Source organism: Clytia hemisphaerica, unplaced genomic scaffold (genome assembly GCF_902728285.1).
Source record: "Clytia hemisphaerica strain Z4C2 unplaced genomic scaffold, Clytia hemisphaerica genome assembly, whole genome shotgun sequence".
Lineage (NCBI taxonomy): Eukaryota > Metazoa > Cnidaria > Hydrozoa > Leptothecata > Clytiidae > Clytia > Clytia hemisphaerica.
The window spans coordinates 102,971-130,582 of NW_027104602.1; the positions used below are offsets into that span (position 1 = coordinate 102,971).

Consider the following 27,612-nt stretch of genomic DNA (forward strand, 5'->3'; position numbering starts at 1 on the left):
CGATTTCCCGATTTTCAAAAACGGGAACCCTCCTTTTACCCCCGTCTTTGGCAAAAAATAGACCTAGCAGAAAATTAAAGGCCCTAATTCAGTAAGTCTCAAATAGAAAATTTCCTTTTAACCTACTTCCTTCATCTGCCTCATGTCAGTTTTCAGCTTTTAAGTATTAGTCGGGAACATACAGTTTTTAACTCTGCAATTCGTTTTTTTACCATATAAGGTCATACCTTTAATTCTAAATTTTGGAGTTAAACATAGCTGAATTAAAAGTGACCCCATTTTTAAGCACTACTCGTCAAGATCTATCGTTTGAAAATGTTGCTTTAAGCATGATACCAACTTCAAATTTTCGTTTAAATTTTGATGACGTATTTTTCTGTCACGTGATGACTTTCTTTTCAAAAAAGTTTTTGATTTTTTTTGGAAAATAGTTTGAAAAATATTTAGGGCAAAAAAATTATTCTAAGGCTATAAGAATGATAAAGAACAGGATAATGGATATAAGTCATTAAGTAAGTGGTAATAAAAAAGCCTATTTTGACCACCGTTTTCTGTGTCCGGTGCTTCAGTAAGGCTGCTGTGCTGGCAGGGTCGTAACTTTATTTAACCTGGACATAGTGTCCTATGAAAACAAAGGTCTATTCAAGATAGACCTTTTGCTAGTCAGGATGTTGAATAATTTAAAAAGACCAGCCTCAAAACAATGATTAAGAAAAATAAATGCATAATCAGAATAATCATGTGCTATATGCGGTCATTGTTTTTAGTGCTAGAGTTTTTAATTATTCAACAGGACACCCGGACTAGCAATAGGTCTATTTAACATTCTCCCACTCGTTACAATTTGTAACGAGTGGGAGAATGTTAAATCAAAAACTTTTTCCAACAATGACCAATGGGGGATAAGATGTACTGTAGATTGATTTCCACCTTCACATGTTATGGCCAGACGGTGTCAATCGAATGAATCGAACGCCGAATCAATTGAGTGCAATAGAATAATAATCGCAATCAAATATCACCAAGAATTTGCTGTTCGATTGTACTGATTATGTTTGATTACACTCGATTGATTTAATTGTATTCGATTTTATTCACTCTCGTACCGTATATACTTACAACACGCTTGGCCGTCCACGCTAAAAACGCTCTAAAGAAATGATCCAATTTAATTTAATCCCAATCAAACTTATAGAACATAATCGTAATCAAACATAATCAAAGGTAGTTTACAATCAATCAAACCATCAAACGTTTTACTCGAACGAACGCAATCGAACACGATCGAATATCACCAAAAATCAAAAAAGTTTGTGGTCTATATAACCGATAACCACAGAAAGCCCTATTTCCACGAAACAGCGCTTGAGGTACAGGTGAATCATAAATTGAAAAAAGATAAATCATTTTGAAAATGACGTCATTTTCTACATTTATAAATGCAAAAATTATGCAAATCTATTTCGGCAATCTATGAATGTATAAAAAATGGCTGCTTCCATATGAATGTGATCAACGACAAAAAGCTATATTCATTGTTCATCAACACCTATGACTAATTGCTAAAAAATATTATACCTGTGTTTTTGTATTGAAGGGTTCTGTTGTTAGTTGTTGTTAGGGTGGTCAGGCCAAAATTTTCCCCTCAAATTTTGAAAACCAAACTAATTTTATTTGAAAGTCCTTACCTTTGTGAGAAAAATGAGGGGTCATTTGTTAAAATTGGTTAAGTAGTTCCAAAGTTATTCCATTTTCAAACCCAAAAAACACCTTTTCAAAGAATCGCCTCCTTACACCACGCCAGCAAGAAATAATTTTCGGAAGCACCAAAATCGCGCCAAAAATGGCGGATGAAATCTAGTCTTCCGTGTGGCGGGGCGTAAGGAGTTTTGCTGGCGCGTTCTGAAAATCGGCCCGAGACTGTTAAACTTTAGCCTATCGCTAATGAGCTGGAAATGTAGCTAAAAAAATTTTACCAATGAAAAGCTGAACCCTTAGCTTTCCAACCATATATGGTAGCTCTGATAAAAATTTCAGGAAAGTGCCGAAAAATCGAAATCTTCTTCTTTTCTCGATTTAAAGACGGCCCGTAGATTATCGAAAAGGCTACCACGTGACAAACTAAAGTACTATCTTTCCCGCGTTTTATAAAAAACCGCGAGTCTAAACTATCCAGCTTATTAGCGATAGCCATTTGAAAAATGGTGGTCAAGGTAGACGGTGGTGCCACGAATTCCGAGTCGCCATTTTTTCACCTTGATGTCTAATAAATGGTATATCTTTTTATTGAAGGTAGGTAATGGGATGGGGTTTTTTTCTTTGTTTTCTCTGATAAATTCTGAGTATTTAAAAAGAAAGAATGAACTAGTTTGGAGTTGTTAAGGATAAGTTATGATGGATGGAATGTTCTAATTTTGATTTTCGACTTTTTCCACGCCAAAAATCCCGACGAGTGCGCACCCTATTGTTGTGGGTGGGGGTGTGGTCAAAAAAAGCCAAAAACTCTACTGAGCACTGTAAAAGCTTATTGGTGCATTCACTAACTACACAAACATAAAATACTAAGTAGTAAACGAATGACAAACCTCTTTAAATACTCTACAAGTTACCAGAAAACATAATAAAAATATATACACAGCAGGAAAAGGGTGCAAAAAGTGTTGACTTCAAGCAGCCATTAAAAAGCTTTCACACGGAATGTTTACAAACCCTTGGTTACACTCACCTTGTAGAACCATTAAAGAAATACTGTTATTCATCTTTGTGCGTGAGTCCATCTTTAGAATATTCTAGAATGTTCTAGAAGAACATGTGGAGCACTATGAACACGAAGAACGAGTGCTGAGTGTTAATTTTTAGCACTACGACCGCAGAAAACCGATTGTAATACTTTCGCTATGCGAAATTAAAAAAGTAAAAAAGTCAAATGAAAATTCAAAAAGTCAAAAAGTATCGTACACCTTTTTTCAAGTGATTTACCCCTCGAATGGGCTTTTCCAAAATAAATTTGAATATGGGGGGTGGAGGATATAACAATTTTCAGTGATTTCCCCCGACCACCTCGACACCATGGCTTATCTAACCCCTTACGCTATGATGATTCTGATGGACGCGTTGACGGGGAATGTAACGGATTATAAACGATTCCTCCAATTTTAATTATTGGCTTCTTTAGTCGAGCAAATTACACCCGGACCAAGGCAAATTTTGATGATTTTTCGCTACCCCCGGACAATATATCCACCCCCCATGTACGAACATTTGGAAGAGCCCAACCTGATAATTTAATTTTGAACAATAAAAAAATAGACTACCGTCAGTTTGAACCTGGCAGTGGTGTAATTTTTTACTTGCGTCGCGAGTTTGATTTGTTGTAACAAAAAAAAGCTTTTGAAATAATTAAAAAGTTTATCTATTATGGGCTTATGTATTTATGTTGCTGTTAAACCCCGATCTTTTATCCTTTCCTTCGTAATCGGAAATAGAGGTCGATCTAAAATCGAAACGTGGTGTGATGGAATTAAACTTAACATCCGATATAAAAATGTTGGTTGTGGAGTACTGGGTTAAGAACCAAAAAGAAATTCATGATCTTAGTAGTATAGCTTGATTTTCTGAAAAATACTCGAGTAGGAAATTTGCCAAAAGTTATTTTATTCTTTCATATCGTAAAGCAAAATAGAGCCATCAAAGCAGTGATAAAATCTTCTACCCTTGCCAATGGAAACATCTTGTCAAAGTACGTTAAAGTCGATGCTCACAAAGTCTTCCTTCATCTGACGAAGAATATTTGATAATTGGCAAACTGTACCCTTTTTATAGCATAATGATAGTGATTAAATATAATAGACTATCCTTTGTGATGAAAAGTCATTATCTCAAACAAAAGCGTTTTGTTTCCAATCGGATACATCGATGCTTTTAATACTACAATTTTGGGCGTCCGAGAGTGGTGGGTGTTTTTGTCGGGAAAAAATCAAAATAAAGGTTTGAAAAAAGTCAAAAGAAAAGTAAATAAGTCGAATAAAAGTAAAAAAAAGTAAAAAAGTCAAATGAAAATTCAAAAAGTCAAAAAGTATCGTACACCTTTTTTCAAGTGATTTACCCCTCGAATGGGCTTTTCCAAAATAAATTTGAATATGGGGGGTGGAGGATATAACAATTTTCAGTGATTTACCCCCCGGACCACCCTCGACACCATGGCTTATCTACCCCCCTTACGCTATTGATGATTCTGATGGACGCGTTGACGGGGAATGTAACGGATATAACGATTCCTCCAATTTTACGGTATTGGCTTCTTTAAGTCGAGCAAATTTACACTGCGGACAAGGCAAATTTTGATGATTTTTCGCTACCTCCCGGACAATATATCCACCCCCCATGTACGAACATTTTCTGGAAGAGCCCAACCTGATAATTTAATTTTTAACAAGTAAAAAAATAGACTACCGTCAGTTTGAACCTGGCAGTAGTGTAATTTTTTACTTGCGTCGCGAGTTTGATTTGTTGTAACAAAAAAAAGCCTTTTGAAATAATTAACAAAGTTTATCTATTATGGGCTTATGTATTTATGTTTGCTGTTAAAACCCCGATCTTTCTATCTTTCCTTCGTAATCGGAAATAGAGGTGTCGATCTAATGAAATTCGAAACAACGTGGTGTGATGGAATTAAACTTAAACATTCCGATATAAAAATGTTGGTTGTGGAGTACTGGGTTAAGAACCAAAAAGAAATTCATGATCTTAGTAGTATAGCTTGATTTTCCTGAAAAACTACTAGAGTAGGAAATTTGCCAAAAGTTATTTTATTCTTTCATATCGTAAAGCAAAATAGAGCCATCAAAGCAGTGATAAAATCTTCTACCCTTGCCAATGGAAACATCTTTGTCAAAGTACGTTAAAGTCGATGCTCACAAAGTCTTACTTCATCTGACGAAGAATATTTGATAATTGCCAAGCCGTATCCTTTTTATAGCATAATAATAGTGATTAAATATAATAGACTATCCTTTGTGATGAAAAATCGTTATCTCAAACAAAAGCGTTTTGTTTCCGATCGGATACATCGATGCTTTTAATACTACCTTATTTCACTTATATAAATACTCAAGTACATGGCAATGGACAAATTAGTGCGATAATTAAATATGGCTTTCGAAAAATTATTCCGGTTCAAATTTTGTTCACCATAATTGATTAAACTAGGGTAGCCGATGCGCTTTAATAATTTAAGTGTTATGCATAAGTGTAGTAAGAAAGCCAAAGTGGCGTAAAGGCCAAGCAGTGTTGGCGGTGTCAACATATTTTTCCACTGTGGAGTCGCCATACTGAATGTTTTTGGCTGTTCCATTAAATTTTCATACAAGGGGCTGGGCGAACCTTTTCAATGCAAAAAAAGATTCTTAGAAATGTGTGGATGCCCCCTGGAAAATGGCAAATTTTGCAAAAGAACCCTTGAAAAAATTCTTTTCATACCTTGAAAGTGAGGGTGGATGAACTTTTACTCCCTGGGAATTTTTTAATAACTTTTTACACCCTGAAATGAAAAACAACTCCTTTATACCCTATGGAAATTCTCCTCCTATTACCCTTAAATGTTTGTCCACCCCCCTGTATGGATATAAAATGGAACAGCCCATAGAGCAACTTGAGTCGGGCGAGTAATTAAGTATTGATTACTTTACTTTACGTAATTAAAAAGAAGATTTGACCATATAACTCGGAGGTATTAGTTGCATGTGGTTTTTTTCTTATAGATGCGAGCAATAGTAAGTCAAATAATTTGATTTTTAGCCTAAATTTGTCAAATGATAATTGTGCGCAAGGCCCAGACAGAGTCAAATGTCTTCAACCAGTTGGGTTTTAAAGGCCCATTTCGCTGTTCGCTGGGGCCAATAAGGTTTTCTTTATTAACCATTCGAGTGAATTCCTATTTTTTACCTGCGGGGGCGAGGTAAAATTTGGAGATTTGATATTTCACAGGAAAGTGCTAGCAATTTCGGGTCCCATATCTTCCGAAGGACTTTTTTGTTTGCCTTAAAATTTCACAATCTTCCTAACCTAAGGTTAAACTACCACTGGTGTAAAAATGAACATTGTAGCATAAGTAGAAAAAAAACTCAATTTTTGCAATTGCAAAGTTAACCGCTAAAAATCACGAATTTTTCAACCAAAAATACATTCAAATGTAGCACTTTTGATTCTCTAAAACAAACAAAATAAATATTCGCAATTATATTTGACTATCAAAAGTTACAGGCATTCGTGTTTCCAATGCCAATCTATAAGGGTATAATGGGTATAAGGCTATAAATTTTGACCATAGTCAAAAAGTTTGTTAAGGGATTTGAAGATAAAACTTTTGTTTTGGGTTCCTTGGCATTTTTAACCAAAAATTGCTTTTACAAATTGTTTGGAAATTTATTCTATCAAGAGTAATTAAGAATTTAATTACAAAAATGAAGTTATGAACTTTAAAAAGACGTTAATCAAATGATATACTACCCTCTCATACAAAAGATGCTAAGTTTCAATGGGTAATTAACGTTTTTCTTTCAAAATTTTTTGAAATTGTCTGCAAAGAAATGAACTATTAGAAATTTTTCAGAAAATTTTTCTAAATTGATGTATCAAAAGATATGACTCTTTTTGTACGAAAAATTGGGATAAAGAATTGGTCAAAAACCGCTAATTTCAAGATTTTGAGACGAAGAAGTTTTTACAAAAATTTTCCGAAAATTTTTTTTTTAAAGTTTGGAAAAATACACCCTCTAGCGCAAAAATGTTTTTTCTTCGCCGAAAATAAGGTCATCAAAGTTGAAATACTGTTTTTCATAAAATTTTCATTGTGACTTTTTTATTTTTAAATTTAGGAATAGTTGGCCAAACCGAAAATGTATAACATGCTATAGTTTTTTGGTTGGATCAGGCAGAAATCATTAATTTGTAAATGGCAAATAGGAAAAATTCACTATGGTCAGAGCCCTTAAATATATCTCGATAGATTTTAATAATTGAATGCATTTTGTCTTTCACTAGATTTTACATGAATACCATCAGCGAAAAAGGAGTGGACATCGTTTTTTAATTACCTCTTTACTTCGCAATGGTATTAATTAGTCGCGGGATTCTATGTTTATATTGTATACTGTCTTTAGCTGAGGATTATAAATCCATTTTTATGTTGAAAAGGCCAGTTGGCCGTAAAATATTCATAGAAAGATTATGTGTTATCTGTGACTGCTTTAGCTGAGGATTATTCTTTCTTTCAGTTCTAAAGAAAGTGCTCTATTCTTTAAAAACTCACCATATCGTTACTAAACTAATTCTGATTCAAAGTTACGTGCTCATGTTCATAGCTTTACAAGTTTACGTAACATTACAACTCCATTATTATCGCAACACAAAGCAATAGCGGCAAGGAAGGAATCTTGATTTAAAGCAGGTGATAAAAAAGAGGAAGTCGGTGAAGAACTAGCAAGATTATGTCAAGTTACGGCATGAGGGTAATAAAGATTTAGATGGAGAGAAAACGTCTCGGTAATTATCTAAATGGTCGTTGAAATCTTTTATAAATCTATTCAAAGCGGCTTTTCTTTGATGTACCATCATTGGAAGCAAAAAACATCAATTTATAACTTTATAAGAACAGAAAGAGACTGTTTGAGTGATTTTGAAAAACTTAATTTTGCCGAAAATCCTTGTTAAAATGCGATTCGAAATAGTTTCAGCTGATGTAAGACTAAAAGAGTATATTAATTTCATAAGGACACATTTTTGGGCTGGCATTCTGTTAACATCGAAAGTTGCATTATCATTGAAAGTTTCTTATCTTAAAATCTTCACGTCTAAGTGGGCAGCGGTTTTCATACTCTGACAAAATGATCGATACAAGGTTCCTAATCGTAACACGTAATTCTTTTTTAAATCTATCGATGACTTTATTGGCAGCTTCCCCTAGAAGTTTGGAGTATTGTGCTTATTATTTGAAGTTTTTTTCCAATTTTTCCTAACAAGGCTATTATATTTCAATATACTTGTTAAAAATGTAATGTCTTTTCATTCATCTTAAATATTCCCACGAGTATACCGAAAATTAATCATCTTATTCCCGAAGCAACCAAACAGCTGTTTGCTTCCGATGATGAATCAGAATAGAACAAAAGGCATTGACTCTCCATCTATCTTTATTACCTCCATGTTTCAAGAAAACAAAGTAAGGGACACATGGCCATTCATTTTCTTTATTCGAGCTAAATAAGATTCACCTATTTCAAAGCCTTAAAGAGGCTAGATTTGAAGCTCTTGGATTGGAAATGCTACCTATTTTCCCCCACCAAAACGGGTGACCCAGGTGCTTTCTATACAAGCACCAGATTGAAAATAATTGCATCGCTAGATTTCGGTGCAAGTCTTAAGGACTACTTAGACTACACAATATATTGGTGATCAATATTCGACAATATAGTTTTCGGACCGTAATGTACGGGGTAAACAACATGTGCTCTATTATAAAAAGGAATTTCTTGGTAAACAATCCCCGCCCTATATTGTTGAAATATTGCAAATTGAGCTGACAATATATTGCGGACACCTTTTCAATATATTGCCGACATTCAGTAATATATTCTCAATATATTGCCCGAGAATATATTGTGTAGTCTAAGTAGTCCTTTAAGACTTCATTTTAACTTAACAAAGGTTGATGATTTCTCTCTAGCCCCTTTAGGGGTCTAAACTCAATAGTTTTTCCATATGATATTTTATACAACCCTTTCTCACAGACCCACTGGCACCCTGTCACACTAGAAAAATTGGCCAAATTTCCGTCCAAGCCAGTAGAAAATTACACTTCAATTTTTGTCACCACTGAAAATAATCAAATAAAACAATCCCCACCGCAAAATATTATGCTATTGTTCCCATCTCCATTTAATTTTCTGACTTGAAAAAAATTAGAATTTCAATCTCCAGCCAAAAGAAATATGGGAATATTTATCCCCATCGAGGTAGTCCGTTATTTTTACCCCTACTGGCTGGAAAAATCCTACCAGATCTTCGAGAAAGGGGTGTTTTCTATGCCTAATTAAAGATGCATGATTAAATAATTAACTACCCAATCACGTATCCAGGATCATAACTAATCTCAGAACAGAAACTGAAAGACCGATTAGAGAACACCACATTGATGGAATAGCACACCACGGTAAATGAAAAAATCAGATTGTAAACTTCCACCCCATCCTCCTTTTCGTAACCCGATAACAGCTGCTCATATTTCTCTTACGCGCATGGTAAACCTCTGAAGGCACTTGAAAATTAAACATCTGAGAAAAATAGTCCTCCCGCGGAAAATTCTACAACAAGAATCTTGTTGTGCGCCGGAAAGTCAAAAACTAATACGGCGGCTTATTCATAAACACATTCACGCAATTTTGTTGTCATTCCTAGTCCTTTTAGACGAACGCGGTCCCTAAAATTTCGAGATTGCATATTCGTCAGACTGTTTGTTTTCACACATCCCTTTAGAGCTTCAGCGTCGTGTGCAGAAAACAATCACAATCTGATCTCAGGTTACCTTTCCGTTAATTGCTCATACACTTTGATGTACAGGGTGTCCCAAAAAAAGTATCGAGTCGTACCACTTCTATAGAAAGAAAGTTCTTGTGTGTGTTTCACTAAATTTGCAATGTTTATCAAAGTTTCTCTCTGTGTCATATTAATTGTCACAAGACATCTTTTACTAATAACTTTTACAAAAACTAATCCTCAATAAATTTATCGTCATGAAAATTGTAAAGAAAGTTAATTCACTTTAATCATAATGACTGTTGTAAAACAAATTATTGTGTTGGTTTATACTATTTTGCATTTTGTTAAACACACGCAACAACTTTCTACTCAGAATCATGTTCGAACTCGAAACTTTTTTTCCGGACAACCTTTTTTCCGGACAACCGGTACAGTACACGTTTTCCCAATATTTTCTAAACAAACTTTTACTCTTAATTACCTTTTTAACGGTTTGATAACGTATTTTCCTGACTGCAAATACATTTTGCTACAATGGATAAAAGTTGGTTATTGAGATTTATCAACACGAGGTGAGGTAATATACATCACCGAGGGTTAATAAATCCAATAACCAACGAAAATCTATTGAATATATGTTTTATTATATACCTATATGCAAAAACAAAACATTAATGATGTCAATTTGTGGAACGTTTCACACAAAACACTCCCATAATCGAACGTTCAAATGTTTGTATTTTTTAATGATTTTCTTAATTACTTTGAGTCATAAAATTTGTTCATGAAATTGACAATAGATTTATTTTAATGAATTTTTTTGATATAACAACAAAAAGCGACAAAAAAATCAAACATTGAAAGCAAAATTTGAAAATCAAGCGAACTAAAGAAAAAAGTCTGCTGGAAAAAAGTGGTCTGTTCTACCGAAGATTGGGATCAGCTAGAAAAATATGATCTGTTCTACTGAAGATTGGGACCAGCTGGAACAATATGATCTGCTTTTATGAAAAAGTAGTTTGATATCCAAAAAGTAAGGTGTCTAAGAATTTCCTATCTGTTCTGAGGGAATTTCAAAAAATTCAAAAAGTCTTTGAGATCTGTTCTTTCCTTCTGAATGTTGTTGCCTGGAGTGGCAGCTGAAAATTCTCCATCTGTGCAGAACATCTGGAAATTGTCGATCTGTTCGCACAGATATTAAAACTGTTAGCTGGAAAATAAGTTTCTGTTCTTAAAAATCCTTCAGTCGAGCTTAAATTTAGCGATCTTTTCTAAGATTTTGTCAGCCCTGGTAGATAAGAACAGTTAACTCCCATAAAAACAATCGCCTGGTAATTTCATACCTGTTCTGAAACGCACCATCGCTGGGATGGAGTATGTTACATTGCATTCGCGAAAAAAACTTGTGTCTCCAAGCCTTCAGAGTTGTTGATGTTAACATCCTAGTCCTTTGATTCAACTCATTAGTGCATAACATACAAAAGAAACCGCAGGATCAAACGAATGCCATTTGGAAATGATTCCCGGAATCGAAAAATGCGCTTTGAATACCGAATCACGGATACACTGTAAGATATTAGTTATATTTATTCTTAGAAGTATGGCTATAATAGCTTTCCGAACCTGAGAGGAAGCATTTCTTACAGCGGGGGTCAATGTGGTATGAAATCATTAGGGATGACACTTCGAGGTATCATTTACCCGCATCTTTGACAGATGGTCTTTTTTAGCCTGCTGATAAAATTCACCAAATGCTTCCAATAAGAGAACACTTTTTGAGAACTTCTTTAAACTTCAGAAGCAGCCGACAGAGAGATTTTTTAGAAATATGTGTTCTTTATCTTCTAGGAGACCAGATGTTATAACCAAGGATTTATTATACACTGGATATACAAGTAAAAGATTTTTGCCAATTTCTCGTGTACTAGCCACAGATCTGTAAAGCCCGAAGGGCTAGATTTGCGGCTTTTATCGAAAAGTGAAGCCTAGGTTTGGAAGGATTTCCTACCAAAGTCACGTGACTAAAATATGCAATTTCAGTGGTTTGAGAGATGTGAAATAGCGTTTGCCGGCTACTTTTTTTGATCTCGCGATCCGAAAACAATTAAAATGCTAGATCCTATCCATCGGCACGAAATTGAAAAAGTCAAATTTTTGCTTCACTTTTTTTTGCTGGAGAAGCTTAAAGATCCTATCTAGCCCTTCGGGCTTTGCAGATATCTGTGTTACTGGCTATGTCCGCAGTAATGATATTATTGTTCACTCTCCTTTCCTCATTAAATGATTTTTCGAAGCATTTTTATTGCATTTCTTAATGAAAATCACTCATCCAATTCCCAAAAGAGACTTTAAACTTTTCTGTGAGAGTCAAATTCTTCCACTTAATTGCTAATTATAAGTCGTTATGACGTTTCAAGCTGCGAGAAAGATGCAAAAGACGTGTTGTGTAGAAGAAATTTAATGTTGACACCGGAAATTTTCAAACTTCAACCTCAAAAAAACCACTTTGCCGCCACATGCCTCCAAAGGATTTTCATACCACAGTGGAGCCAAGACACTCAAGTCTTATGTATGTCAATTTCAGCTCTTCTGGGGACAGTCTTGGAAAGATATTTCCAATTGAAATTTTCGTGTCACTATATGTATTTTGTCTGAATTTCTTGTCTAATGATGTTTTTCTCACATTACATTTCACAAATGTATCAAACTTTTTTTTTGCAAATGTACGAAAAGAAAGAGCTAGAGAACCTTTTATAAACAAGTGATACTTTTATGGACCTACCTGGTTATGCATTTAACACATATATAATTGATATCTACATAAGCGTGACACATTTTCATTCAGAACACAAATAGTGACGATCTATTAAAATTAGTCGTTTGTTTCTTATAAAAAAACACGTTTAGAAACCAAAATTTCATGCTCTTGAAATATTCTTTCATATTCAAGACTTCGAGAGCAAAATAACATCTTATCAAAAAATTCAGTAATTTTAAGAACATTGATGTATGCTTATTAATAGTGATTCTTATAGATAAATATGCGTTTTTTTTACCTACTTTCATGTAAAAAGTCAGAAAATAACCCTTTTTTTAGCCGTTTTTTAGCTGAAATTTACCCCAAAATTTTTCTTCCAAAAATCGAGGAAAGCTAATAACGAACGAACAGACAAACGAACGAACGGACAAAGGTTAATTTATAGGACCTCCACCGGGGTAGGTCCAATAAGAATGATAAACATTTTTAAAAATCAGACATCTTCGAGCCGCCATGACAGTAGTCCTTTGCGGACAAAGCTAGAACATCAATTGTTTTCTGAAACAATGAAAATACAATGATCGCTCTCCATCGTTTTATGAGTCGTTTATCCAGTGTATAATAAATCTTTGTTATAACGTTCAATTTTTTTATACAAAGAATGATATGTTCTGATTTCTAAGAAACCTTTATCGCAATATTTCTCTCCCTAAACTTTTTACCACTTTATGGTTGGGTGTGTTCTAAAATCTAGGAAAACATTTTGCCAAGATATGCTTGTAAGATATTTGTTTTTTTCCACAAAAGATGTGTTGAAACTTTCTAAGGTTACTAGGCAATAAGATCACATCAGTTTTCTCTTGATTATACATGTTCATGATTATACCCATGTGTGCATAGCACTACTTCGTCACATATCCTTACTTCGTCTCCTATTGTTATTTTCTCTTTTACGTCATAATATATGCATGAATAATAGCATAAATTATTTCTGATTGATCTTGAGATTAGAGGTGGTTTTTACTTGCTTTTTTTTATTGTATTGTTCTGTATGTAACACCTTTATAGCTGTTGAAATTAAACAAAAAAATTGTTCTTTCATTCTTTCATGTGAAGGTGTTAATAAACAAATGATACAAGAAATAGTCTATGGTTGATCTCTCTTTTTTTTAAAGGTGTTAACAAGCAAACTAATAAAGTGAATGGATGGTCGCTTTTTTATTCCGTCTAGCAAAAAGTAATACAAAAGGTTGAAATCTCAATGTCTGAACCCTTTTTTTATCAAAAACTTTGTAAAGAACATACTGTATACGGTTTCTAAGAAGCGGCACAAAAAAACTAATAAAATAGGAATCGAATTTGATATTATTTTTTAAATAATTTTAGATAAATTAGTTTTCACATTGAGATCTATCTGTGGAAGTTTTAAAAATCGAAATTTTTTCAGCTTGTTTCTTTCGTATCTCTAAAAGTAATGATAAAGTCTCCTTATAACAAGTCAAATGTAGAAGAAAGAAGTTTTTTGATACATACATCAACCAGGTCACAAGTTCCGAGACACTTTCATTTTCGACAGATCACTCTATCCTATCCTGATCACGGTTGGGATCCCTTAAAATCGGTCTTACCGGTTACCGATCGCCGTAAAAATTTTAATAATATTTTTAGGGTTAAGATTCAAAAGAAAGAACACCCTAAAGCTTTAAAAAAGATTGAATGTTTTTAAAAAATCTCAATAGAAACAGGTATATCTTATTCTGTCTCGTCGGGCGTTTCGGCCGCAAAAGTGCAATGTAGCAACTCCTCTGCACCTGAACTTTCAATATATCGTAAAATTCTTTAAACATCGAAGAAATTTTTGGACGAATAATGGAAGTGAGGAGAGCTTTTAATGAAAGATATGATTAAGTAAAATTTGATGGGGTTTTATGCGAAAAATATCTGAATGTTAAAGGAGTAAAGAGTTGCGACCAAGTAGTGTTTGGTGTTTTTGGTCCAAACTATGAACATTTCTAATGAGAAAAAAGGCGTAACGAAGTAGTACTAGGTGTTTGAGGTCCAAATTAGGAAAAATTCTTACGAGTAAAGCGGCGTGACCAAGTAGTGTTTAGTGTTTATGATCCAAATATCCAAATTAGGAATATTTTTAATGAGTAAAAAGTAGCGACCAAGTAGTGTTTGGTCCAAATTATGAATTTTTCTTATGAAGAAAAAAATGTGACCAAGTAGTGTTTATTGTTTATGATCCAAACCATGAACATTTCTAACGATTAAAAAGGCGTGACCAAAAAGTGTTTGGTGTTTTTAGTCCCAATTATGAACTTTTCTAATGAAGAAAAAAATGTGACCAAGTAGTGTTTGGTGTTTTTGTGTGAAAGTATGATCATTTCTAATGGGTAAAAAGGCGTGACCAAGTAGTGTTTGGTGTTTTTGTTCCAAGTTATCAACATTTCTAGTGAATGGAAAAACGTGACCAAGTAGTGTTTGGTCTTTTGGTGCAAACTATGAGCATTTTTAAGGATGAAAAAAATGTGATCAATTAGTGTTTGGAGTTTTCGGTCCAAATTAGGAATATTTCTTATGAGTAAAATGGCGTGACCAAGTAGTGTTTTGGTGTTTGGATGCAAGTATGATCATTTCTAATGAGTAAAAAGGCGTGACCGAGTAGTGTTTGTTAGTTAAAACTATGAACATTCTTAATGGGTAAAGAATTGACCGAGAAACGTTTTTATTTGTGCAATTTGTAAAGTTTCTTGAGTTAAAATATGTGAAATACCTACCATATACCTAAATTACATTTCTTTAACTGACCAATCAAATCACTAATATATATGTAATATTTTGAAGAGTGAGTGCACGATGAACAATCGTGATTGAATATCTAAAAAAATGTCTCGAAGAAACCATAATACGCATGCGCAGGTGCTCTACACATTGTCAGAAAAAAACTTCTGAAGCAAATGGCTTTTTTTCGTGACGAAATAAAACAAGAAAGTATGAGAAGAAAAAGCAAAATTATTATTTTTTACATTTTTATTCTGCTTTTTGGAAATGTAATCAAAACCGAGAACCGTCTTATAGAATATGGCTATAGAAGACGAAGATTATGAATTATTCGTCAATATAATTCAAAATGATGGTCGGAATATGGTGAAAGGAAGGGACCGCACAAACCAGGACAGAAAAGTGGCACGGTTATATTTATCAGGGAATTTGGACATCGAGCTTACATATAATCCTATAAAAGAAGATGACGAAGAGATGTTGGTAAGTATTTTTTTAAACTCCGTTGTAAAATTATTTTGATAATTATTCTGGTTTGACATTAATTAAAAGCAAAATGTTGATGTGTGGTCAAAAAAATGTATCCTTACTTGGTCACGATGCATTGTGTAAGAGTTCTTTAAAAAATTTGCAAAAATTTGTATTCCCAATACACGGTCACGTGATTCAAAAGTTAGATTTTACATATTAGTCAAAGAGATTTATCCTTACTTGGTCACATGACTTGAAAATTAGATTTCGCAGATCAGGCAAAATAATTTATCCTTACTTGGTCACATGACTTGAAAGTTAGATTTTGCAGATCAGTCAAAAGAATTTATCCTTACTTGGTCACATGACTTGAAAGTTAGATTTTGCAGATCAGTCAAAAAAATTTATATCCTTACTTTGGTCACATGACTTGAAAGTTAGATTTTGCAGATCAGTCAAAAAAAATTATCCTTACTTGGTCACATGACTTGAAAGTTAGATTTTGCAGATCAGTCAAAATAATTTATCCTTACTTGGTCACATGACTTGAAAGTTAGATTTCGCAGATCAGGTAAAAAAATTATCCTTATTTGGTCACAATGCATTGCGTATGAGTTATTTAAAAATTTTGCAAAAATTCATATTCCCACTACAAGGTCACGTGATTTAAAAGTTAAATTTTACAGATCAGTCAAAAAGATAATCCTTACTTGGTCACATGACTTGAAAGTTAGATTTTGCAGATCAGTCAAAAAGATTTATCCTTACTTGGTCACATGACTTGAAAGTTAGATTTTGCAGATCAGTCAAAAATAATTTATCCTTACTTGGTCACATGACTTGAAAGTTAGATTTCGCAGATCAGGTAAAAAAATTATCCTTATTTGGTCACAATGCATTGCGTATGAGTTATTTAAAAATTTTGCAAAAATTTATATTCCCACTACAAGGTCACGTGATTTAAAAGTTAAATTTTACAGATCAGTCAAAAAGATTTATCCTTACTTGGTCACATGACTTGAAAGTTAGATTTCGCAGATCAGGCAATAAAATTTATCCTTTCTTTGTCACAATGCATTGCGTATGAGTTATTTAAAAATTTTGCAAAAATTTGTATTCCCACTAAATGGTCACGTGATTTAAAAGTTAGATTTTACAGATCAGTCAAAAAGATAATCCTTACTTGGTCACATGACTTGAAAGTTAGATTTTTCAGATCAGTCAAAAAGAATTATCCTTACTTGGTCACATGACTTGAAAGTTAGATTTCGCAGATCAGGTAAAAAAAATTATCCTTATTTGGTCACAATGCATTGCGTATGAGTTATTTAAAAATTTTGCAAAAATTTATATTCCCACTACAAGGTCACGTGATTTAAAAGTTAAATTTTACAGATCAGTCAAAAAGATAATCCTTACTTTTTCACATGACTTGAAAGTTAGATTTTGCAGATCAGGCATAAAAATTTATCCTTACTTGGTCACATGGTCAAAATATGTTTTTTATTTACCTCTTCGCCTATCATTTTCACACCTAACGGTAATTACTTTATGTATTCTAGAAAAATATATCTGTCAATCAATTTCCCATATTTTATTCAAAGATATCTGTCAATCAACTTATTAGTTAGCTTGCATAATAGCATATGTTACGTCATGTTGTTTAAATGATTAACAATAATCTAGTAGAAACCATGTATATTTAGCTGTTTAATTTTTAAGCATACATTATGACGTAGAAAAGAAAATAACAATAGGAGACGAAGTAAGGATATGTGACGAAGTAGTGCTATGCACACCCATGTCTCTTAAAAGACGTGTTCTGTGAAGCTTTATATGATCTTGATTATATCCCTGTCTCGTCTGAACACCATTATTCCTAGCGGATTGATTTTCGAAGATCTTATTAGAACAGATCAAAATTTCTATCTGAAACATACTCTCAGAACACATCGGAAAAAAAGGTTGCCTTAACCTCCCGGAGAGGTGTGCAAGAAAAACGACCGACCGGAACTTGTACGTTTTCAGGCTTTTCGAAGTGCACTGTAAGGGTCGGTCTCCACTTTCGCGCGACATGAGCGAAATTAGTTTGACGTTTTTGTAAGGTCATTGCTGTTCGGTTGAAAAATGAAGCAATCAAAATTGACGTAAACAGATAAAAAAGTAGAGCTTCCTTCAACTTTTTTTTTGTTCGCGCGAAACTTTCTTGTGACGTAATCTTTTCTTCAGGCAAAAAAGGTTGAGAAAAAAACTGTCACCCATTTCGCGTGAAAGTGGATACCAGCCTTAAGGGCCGAATTGAAAGAGAGTACACTCTTCTTAAGGGGCCCTAAGGGTGTAAAAAGTGAAAAAATTGAAGGTTGTTAGGCAAGATTTAAATTTTTGCCCCCGCAACGAGCGTAGCGAGTGAGGAGGCCTTCATAGCTTCACGCAAGGATATTGGACAGGAATCTCGAATCTTTGCGCGCGCGTTTGTTCGTATTGTATGTTCCGGCCAATTAAGTGTTCCGCAAAAATATGGCGGTAAATTATACAGCGGTAAATGTTATACACATTTTCATATTACGTTATATGCTATTACCATTATTATATATTGCATTTCATTAGTTTTGATTTAGGATTGAAAAGCTGAAGCGAGTGTTATAAATGCAAATTATAGAAAAAGTATATAATTACACCATAACAAGGATTACAATATTACTTTTGCAAATCAAAACAAACAAAATGGCAGACTGGTTTATGATGATGAGCTGATTCGATTCATTGAATGGAAAAAGTGTTTTGTATGTCTAATTTTGTTTCTTGTCTTTAAAACTGAATAAATACTGTAATTTAGTCAGAAGTTCATTTCAGCAATGATTTCATTTTCAATTCTTTTTCGGGAATCTTTAAAGAAATTTGCTCAAGTTTTCAAATGTACATTTTTGTTGATATTTTTGTTCAAACTTATCAAAACTGTAATTTATATTGTCTGTTATTTTATTAATAACTACCTTTATTGTTTATAGAGCTTCTTAACTTTAAAGACCATTATATGGTCGTAACTCGGGAATATCTTTCTTAACTCGGTAAAACAAGATACCGGCAAAGTACAAAAAAGTAGAATGTAGCATATGAATATCCAAAATTGAATGTGAATCGATGTAAACAAACTTTTTTTTTTTGGTCTTCAAAATAGATTTACCTCACTTAGAGTGTTTTCACTGTTTGTTCAGTGTGGTAAATCTATTTGGAAAACCTGAAAAAAGTTTGATAGGCGCATACATTCAACTTTTTCAGTTGTGATAGCCTACGTAATAACTTGCGCTCCAGTAGTTTGGTGAATAAGCTCCAATTCTGGCTTTCCAAGTTAGGAGGGACCTTCCCGAAGGCATTTAACGGTGGTTAGACTAGGCACACAGACAGTCATACAGAAACACCATAAAGTGAAAGTATATAGCTTTAAACTCAAAAAGTCTAGCTTCCTGAAGGCACGTCTCTTCATTGTCTGCGCTGCGATCATCTTAATGGATTCAATCAGCTTTTAGTTTGGAGAAAAGATTGCATCATGAAAAAGTACTATGCACTTTAAAAGAAATTAGGCGCATTTCAACTTTTCTCGACTGTACGTCTGAATGGACCACAATGGCATATCTTTATTTTTCTTTTGACCAACAACATAAAAGATTTTGCTTGAGAAGTACAATCAAAGCGTAGGCGAGTGGAGTCCGGGCCTTAGCTAGGATTGGTTTCTATTTCGCCCTATTTAAGATGGCGCAGAACTTTTTGATAAATTTTATCCGCAGTATCCTCTTGACTATTTTTTATTAGGCAAAGTAGCAATAGAGAATCAATCAATCAATCAATCAGTAATTAAATCAATCAATAATCAAATCAATTACATGTTTTTTTTTTTATAAGCATACAAAAATCCGAAAACAGGCTCAGAGATGCTTAAGTCAAAAGCTTAATAACGCTGAAAAATGCTTGAGGGGATGCTTAAATCTAAAGCATAAATTTAGGGAAATACTGAAAATCCATAAAATTCCAGCCAAAACAAGCCAAAATCAGGAAAAAAACATTTTTCGTAGGCTCGAGGTAATGCTTGCCATATGCTTCATTTTTCCCCATATCTGAGCCTAGATATGCTTATAAGTGCAATGCTTATAAAAAAAAAAAACATGTAATTATTCCTGATTATTTTTTATGTTTCAATCTTTAAAGCATTAAAAGCTTTATCTCGTCAACCTGTTCCGACAAGCTCGTTTCTTGAACCCGTCTTACATTTAAAATCTATTCCATGTAAATTGGAAGTTTGTTTTGCTACCATGTACAAACCACTCTCAAGGAAGATACTCTCGGGTATCTAATAAACGTACATGTACGTTTATTAATTTTAACAAAAATTTTCCTCAATTTCAAGTGCCTACTTTTGTTTCTAATGATAAATATCCATCTTTGACTTTTGAGGTTTGTTCTACTCGTCAAAAGAAAGCAAATTACCCAATATTTACCCCCTAACCTCATTAAAAAGATCCTTCAATTAGGTTTGCATGCCTCCATTTTCGACCCTCGTTTATTCGCTACTGTACGTTTATTAGGTACTCGAGTAGTCTAATTACTCTGATATGGTTTCCACATGATAGCAAAAATGAATGCCAATTTAAGTGGAATAAACTTTAGCTTGCAAACATAAAGAGTCATTTCTTTTTAATTAGATTTTTTCATGTCTTCGTCGAAACCTTAATAACTAGGCCATCGTTTTTATTTATTTAGATGGAGTGTTATTGTTATTATTTTCAGGAAAAAAGAAAATCTTTTATTTCTTCGTTTAACCAAACGTGTAGTTACTTACTATTTTTTTGTCCCCATGCATTTCTTATAATCTTGCAATTGACATTGTTATGATTATACAATTTATTATAGAATTCTTTAAATATTATATTGCTGCGGTGGCATGTTAGTGTAAGCTATGTACTAGTTTTAGCCTAGATATAGACAAGAATTTTCAAGAAAATTCACCGTCCGGGCTAGGCTGCTTGCATCCACTAACGGATTCGTGCTCCTTATACTACCTGTGGTTTTGTAGAGGTCTGCGATTCAGACTACGTCCGGGCGGGTTCAAAGCCCAAAAATTTAAGACGCCAGAATTTCTCATAAAAAGTGTTCTGTGTTAAATTTTAAGTCAAGAGTAACAGTGGAAATATTGTTTTTTTTTTCACAATCGAAGTTCATACTTTGTAAAGAATGTAAACTGAATTTATTAAAGTATTGATAAGGAAAGTTTGAATAACAGAGTAATCAAAATGTTAACTTGGAAATATGAAATATAAAATAAATTGTAAACTACACAAAGATTGTGGGGGAGGGGGGGTGTACGGTATTTAGGAATTGTGGAAATCGACCCTTTTTTCTTCGGAATTTCTGAAATCGGGCAAAATTACTTCGGTATCTCGGAATTCTGAAATTGTTTCGGTATCGGATATCCATAAATTTTTGCTTCAAAATTTCGGTATGATAAAGTTTTTATCCCCCTTTTTCGGAATTCATACATGAAAAATCAAATTTGATGAAAAATTAGTCGGAACGAGAAAAAATACCCAAACAGATCGGTATCGGTATCGGAATTGCAAGTATTTTTATACGGAATTTCGGAAATTTTTGAAAAATTATTCGGTATTCCCCCCCCCCCCAAAAGATTGGCTGATCAACACCTGGCTATGAATGTAGAAAATAATTGTACAAAAACCTGAATTAAAAAAAACAACATTCAATCATTTAAAAGAAATACAAAATTATTGAAACTGAACCATGCCCATTTTTCTTTCATTCACAAGAGCCTGTCGTATACGAAATCTTGGAAAGTTGTAAGTAGCCAGAATTACTTTTCCATGATCGAATTCTCCTCAAGTAAACCTAAATATATAAGACACATAACATAAGAACAAACTATAAAAACATGGCTTCAATAGCTAAAATATCAAAAACAAGTTTAGATTTTTTAGAAAAATGGACAAAGATACTCACAAAAATATGGATATAAGAACATGTTAAGAACATTTTTAAGATTAAAACTCCAAAAGTGAAGAAATCCAAAGGCTTCAAAATTTCTTCAAAAGTTCTTTAAAAAAAAAACGTGTACTCAAAGATAGATTATTAAACTCTGTCTAGGTAAAGGTCCAAGGAATTCAATTCATTGTTAATAAACATTATCATTGATTCAGCTTTTGGAGTCTGAAAATAGTTGGGTCTCCAATTCTCGTGTCGTATCACCTTTCCCTCTCTGGACCCACGGCCCAGTCGGTCCATAATAATGGCTATACTTCAAACGAGGATCACGAGAACCAGGCCTTCATAAGAGCTCGATTATCTATCGTTGGAAAGAGCAGGAAATTTTGAGAAAGCATGCACGAGACGTTTTGAAAAATCTTGATTATTTTTCAAAAAGTGCATTTCTTTTGTCAGAAAAGGGTTGAGTGTATTTTCCAACGTTGTTGTGTTTATGTTTACACAGAACTCTTAGATTTTAGCCAAATTTAAACCAATAAAAAAACTTTTATTAGATTTTTAAGTACTCACAGTATTGTATATATATTGTATAGCACAAGACATTTTGATTGTTTTCAAATATTGTCCCTTCATGCTGTTGACTGGAGCTTTTCCCCATCTTGGTGTTCCTCCGTTCGCTAGATGACCTAAGACTGGTGACGTTTTTTTACTGCGTTCATAATCTACCGTCAAGCAATAATCCTTTTTGACTTTATTAGAAATTTCGTCCTTGGAGCATAATTTCTTCATGACTTTTTTGTCCATGGCGATTTTGATCCAACCTGACTTTCTGTTATAAAGTCGAAATCCTAAAAACAAAAGGAATTTAGAAGTAAGCGAGTAAAAGTAAATCCATAACATGGAGTTTGGGCTAGTGTTGAACTTCTTGGATGGGAAATGAATCCACCTTTTCCGTATCTGAAAAGCTTGGACTATAGGGTTATCAAACAAATAAAACGCCAGATTGAATGTAAATTTCATCGCCATATTTTTCAATATATGCCCGATGAAAACAAAGAAACCCACTAAAAGTAAATTTTCACTATTCAAGTCCCGCAAGGGTATTAATTCGCATCTACGAGTGAGTCATATAAAATGTAAGTTCATTTTTTATAAGACTATGCAGTCTACCTAACTCGAAGTTTGATCATTTACCTTCCTTGACTTTTCTCACATTTCCTCTTTTGGAAAATTTAACTTTTGGCAGTTTGTTACATTTTTTTCCTTCGCAATCTAGAAAAGAAAAAATGAGTATAATAATTCGTTCTATATCTTATTCGCAAGGATGAAAATATAGATTCCTGGTCTCGATTATTTCCTCAAGGTCTACTGTCAATAATTTTTTATGGACGAAACGAAACAAGAAATTACCAAAGATTTGAAACAGAATAAATTATGAAGTATGGTGAAGATGCAATGCATTCCATTCGAACACCAACTTCTCACAGACCCGGTAGGATTTTTTCAGCTAGTGGGATGCAAATAACGGGCTAAAGCTCAATGGGGATTGATATTCCCATATTTTCTATGGCTGGGGATTTCAAATCTTTTGTTTTAAAGTCAGAAAAATTCAGTGGGGATAGGAAAAATATTAAATATTTTGCAGTGAGGATTCCTTTATTTGGTCATTTTCAGTGGGGACGAAAATTGGAAAATAATTTTCTACCAGGGACGATATTTTGGCCAATTTTTTCAGTGGGAAGTGGTTCCAGTGGGTCTGTGAAAAGGTGGTGTATTCTTCTTAAGTGTACACCATTTGCACCACAACAAAAAACCACTGTCAAAGAATGGCTTGGAATAATTTTTTCTATGTAAAATTTTTAAGCTTTTTCATACTTAAAATGTTGATTACTGGAGTCGAGGTAATCGTTGTTGTTGGAGATTCGGTCGTTGTTGTTGGAGCTTCGGTTGTTGTTGTCGGAGCTTCGGTCGTTGTTGTTGGAGCTTCGGTTGTTGTTGTCGGAGCATCGGTTGTTGTTGTCGGAGCTTCGGTCGTTGTTGTTGGAGCTTCGGTTGTTGTTGTCAGAGCTTCGGTCGTTGTTGTCGGAGCTTCGGTCGTTGTTGTTGGAGCTTCGGTTGTTGTTGTTGGAGCTTCGGTCGTGGTTGTTGGAGCTTCGGTTGTTGTTGTCGGAGCTTCAGTCGTTGTTGTTGGTTCTTCGGTTGTTGTTGTCGGAGCTTCGGTCGTTGTTGTTGGAGCTTCGGTTGTTGTTGTTGGAGCTTCGTCTTGTTGTTGGGTTCGGTTGTGTTGTTGGAGCTTCGGTCGTTGTTGTTGGAGCTTCGGTCGTTGTTGTTGGAGCTTCGGTCGTTGTTGTTGGAGCTTCGGTTGTTGTTGTCGGAGCTTCGGTCGTTGTTGTTGGAGCTTCCGTTGTTGTTGTCGGAGCTTCGGTCGTTGTTGTTGTTGGTGAACATCTAGAGGTTTTATTATAATTTGTGTAGAAATGAAAAATTCCAAAAGCATCTTGATGAAAGAAAAATAAACTCGTTCGAAAGTTTAATCTCTACAATTCGAAATGAAAGAGAAAAACTTACTCGTAAACGGCATTCAGTTCATCAATGTCAATTGAAGACATCCCGTTACGTTGACCGATTAATTCTCCATTTTTCGTTGTGATAGTGTCCAAACCATTTACAGTGAAAGCTGTTTTACCATAATGCATTACACTACCATAATCATAAGGCTGAAAAATGAACCAATCACTTTTTAATTTCATCATCAATATTGGTGTTATTTTAGGGAGTTTATATGTATCTGTACTTTTGAGAACGGCGAAGTGGCTGAAGCGATTTGAAAAACCCGCAATTCTGACCCGAAAAGTATTTACCAACATCATCAATTGATCTATTCAATTCAAAAGCTAACCGTCTCCGCCGCTGAACTCGCTTTTTATAATCGAGGGCAACTTTCATAGCCATAAAACAGGGAATAAAAAATCACTTCTTTCGTGCATTTGAAAAGACCGTGAACCTTTTAAACTTTTATTGAAAAAAACCTTTTTTTTTAATTTGGGCAAGAATTTCATATTTGACCTCATCCAAATAAATGCCCCCCCTCGCTTGTTAATTTTTCGAAAATTAACGGCCCCCTGAACCTTATTCGGACCCCCCGTTTATTAATTTATAAAAATATTTTTCCTACCCCAAGTTTATTCAACCCCCCCCCCCCCCCCCCCCCCGTTTATTTGGAACCTAACAGTACAAGTGGTATCACTAAAGTGGATATAATAGAAGTTATGATGAATTGGTACAATTTTTCCAAAAAGAAAATGTAAAAAAACCTAATCTCGTACCCAGAGCAGCTTGTACCACTTTTTAAATTTTACAAATATGGCCGCAGATAGATCATCAAACACTGGGGATTGTGTTCAAGTTTGTGAAAAAGCTCCAGAAATTTTGAATAATTTCTTACCGTATTTAAGCTTGCATCAAGCATGCCAACAGTGATCCTATTGAAATTGTTTTTTTTATCTGCAATACAAAATTAACGGATCTCATTTAAAGTATCTTCTACTATTTGCTTACACTGTATCTTATAAACAAAAGTGCATAGTTTGCGTTTCGTTAGCACAAATTAGAAGGTAAAGATTTCAAATCTTTATTTAGTGTATTTAGCTGAATGGAGTAAAAGTTCGGTGTATAAATTTCCACTTGGGACGATATTTTGGTCAATTTTGCCAATTGAAAGGGGTTCCTGTGGGTTTGTGAGAAGGAGGTATCATTGTTTTCTCCGATGGTATTTATCACTTTGCATTTAGAGTATTACTACCACTGACCTTTATATATCCCTGGGCCAAGCTACTCGATCCTGGCCAACCAAAATTTTTGATCGGAGTTTTTTGAAAAGTGGTACCCTAATGGCGACACTTCTCAATAGCGGTGTAAATGCATCGAAAGAGCTAGGTTTACTTTCCCTCAAATACTTTTGATGATGTAGCGCCGTTAGATGTTAATTTTTAACATTGCAATGGCTGCTTCTCGGGTGTACCAATTCTAAACAAACTCCAATCAAAGATGGCGGATATAGCTTGATCCAGGGATATATAGAGGTCAGTGATTACTACTCTAATTACCATTATAACTCAGTAATTATCCATTTGAGCTGACGACATTGCAACCTTGTTCTCTGCGCATTATAAGCTTCTTTTTGTTTCCTGATGGCGCTAGATAAGACCCTGGTATTGTCTGTTTTACGAACGCAAAAGATTACATTACTTAAAAACAATACATCATTTCCGTTGTTGTTCTTCTTTTTTGAAGCCGTTGCACCGTAAGCGTAACTTTGTAACGTCAGATTTTTTATGACGTACTGTTTTGAGAAGTTCCCCCTTTGAAAGGGTTAACTCGCATCAGTCAGTACCAGGGTATTATCTGGCGCCAATCAGTAACGTAAATAAAGCCTGAAATACACGGGGACGAGGTTGATGACATTGATACTTTCGCTATTAAGAGAAACTTACTTTCTATAATATTATCAAAATTGATGGTAACATAGTCATCTCGGTCACTTCTAGAATGTTCATGACTGAATCCCATTGCATGCAACATCTCATGCAAAACCGTTCCTGAAAAATTGATCGGAAAATATCTAGAGGAGTATTTTCAGACACGCCGACGGTAGATAAATAAAAGTATTATATGTAGTAATTGTATATTACGGAGCTTGATTAGCTGTTTTACGGGCCTGGCCGACACTGAAGTTCCAAAAATTGAAATTGAAATAAGATTCATTTTGGTAGTACATTTATATTTTAATTACTTTACAGACCTCAAATTCAGATTTTGGTGTCTTTTCAAAGGTTATGAGAATTTTATGCTCAGTTTTTTCATTTTATCCATAAATATGACTTTTTGTGTCTTTTTATTTTTTATTCCGCATTTTTGTCAAGATGTAGTAGTTTTTGCAGCCTTTTAAGGAGGATTTATAGGTAAAACTCTACTTTTATTTTTATTTTTAGCAAACCGATCGAACCTCTTTTTTATAGCTTTGTAGTTTTGTCCGTAAATAAAATAACAAATTAAATCGCCTTAAGCGTTCTATTACACTCGCATAAAACAACAAGAAACCGAGCCCGGGGGGGGGGGGGGGGGGGGGGGTGCTAGGGCAAGATGGGTTACGGGGACGCTCCGCTGGTCAGGGTACCTTTTTTAACCTCCATGAGTCCCAGGTAGGGTCGCAAAAACACCAAAATAGAAAAATCAGTCCCTCGTAGGGTGCCTATTTTTGGAAAATTTGGGGAAAAAGTAGAAAGTTTGAGAAAATTTTGGAATTTTAGTCCCATTCAGGGTCACCTTTTTCGCAAATTTCGAGTCCCACGTAGGGTCCATTTTTCGAACCTCAGCGGAGCACCCCCGTCGGTCGATAAGGGTAGTACTCCCCCCGGGAAACCGAAGCGGTATGAAACATGAAGGCTCGGTGAAAAAGCAATTGATTATTAATAAGCAGATATTCAATAGGTAAAAGTTGGTTATTGAGATTTATTAACCCGAAATGATGTAATATTCAACGAGGCGAAGCCGAGTTGAATATACTGTACATCACCGAGGTAAACCAACGAAAACCTATTGAATATATGTTTTATTATATACCTAGAGGCAAAAACAAAAACATTAATTATGTCAATAGTCAAATGTTTCACATGAAACGCTCCCATAATCGAACCTTCGAATATCTGCTTATTAATCACTTATCTTACCCTGATTGTTTCTGATACATCCAGCAGCTAAGAAGATGGGTTGAGGTGTAATGGGGACTTTTCCAAGATAACTTGCACAACTATGAAAACAAAGTTTCTTGCAAAGAAGTGAAGTAATATGTTGATCTGACCTTTATAAACCCTGGGGGTCAGCTATCCCAGATAGCACACGACGTTGCACGATCTAACGTTATATGGACGTTATGAACGTTAGATAAACGTCACACACGTTGTGTGCCAGATGGGACGTTTGAAGTTTTTTTGAAAGTGGTACCCGCAAAGGATGAATCACTCGTACAAAGATTTATCGTCAATCTTACTTACACCAAAACGGAGGAACAGTAAATC

The 27,612-nt window shown here is 34.4% G+C and overlaps 2 protein-coding genes across 3 annotated transcripts in view; both read right to left on the bottom strand.

Annotated features, from left to right (window-relative positions):
- LOC136824151 (universal stress protein Slr1101-like) overlaps positions 1-27,612 on the bottom strand; it is a 104,965-nt gene that overhangs the window by 63,743 nt on the left and 13,610 nt on the right. The window lies entirely within an intron of this gene.
- On the bottom strand, positions 20,754-27,372 carry LOC136824193 (zinc metalloproteinase nas-14-like). Its single transcript, XM_067080370.1, has 9 exons — positions 27,265-27,372; positions 26,029-26,133; positions 24,981-25,039; positions 24,104-24,252; positions 23,823-23,983; positions 23,411-23,791; positions 22,730-22,807; positions 22,106-22,383; positions 20,754-21,442 (listed from the first exon to the last, which is right to left on the bottom strand). Exons 2-9 carry the CDS (start codon positions 26,114-26,116, stop codon positions 21,353-21,355), a joined length of 1,284 nt encoding a protein of 427 aa, XP_066936471.1. The 5' UTR covers positions 26,117-26,133; positions 27,265-27,372; the 3' UTR covers positions 20,754-21,352.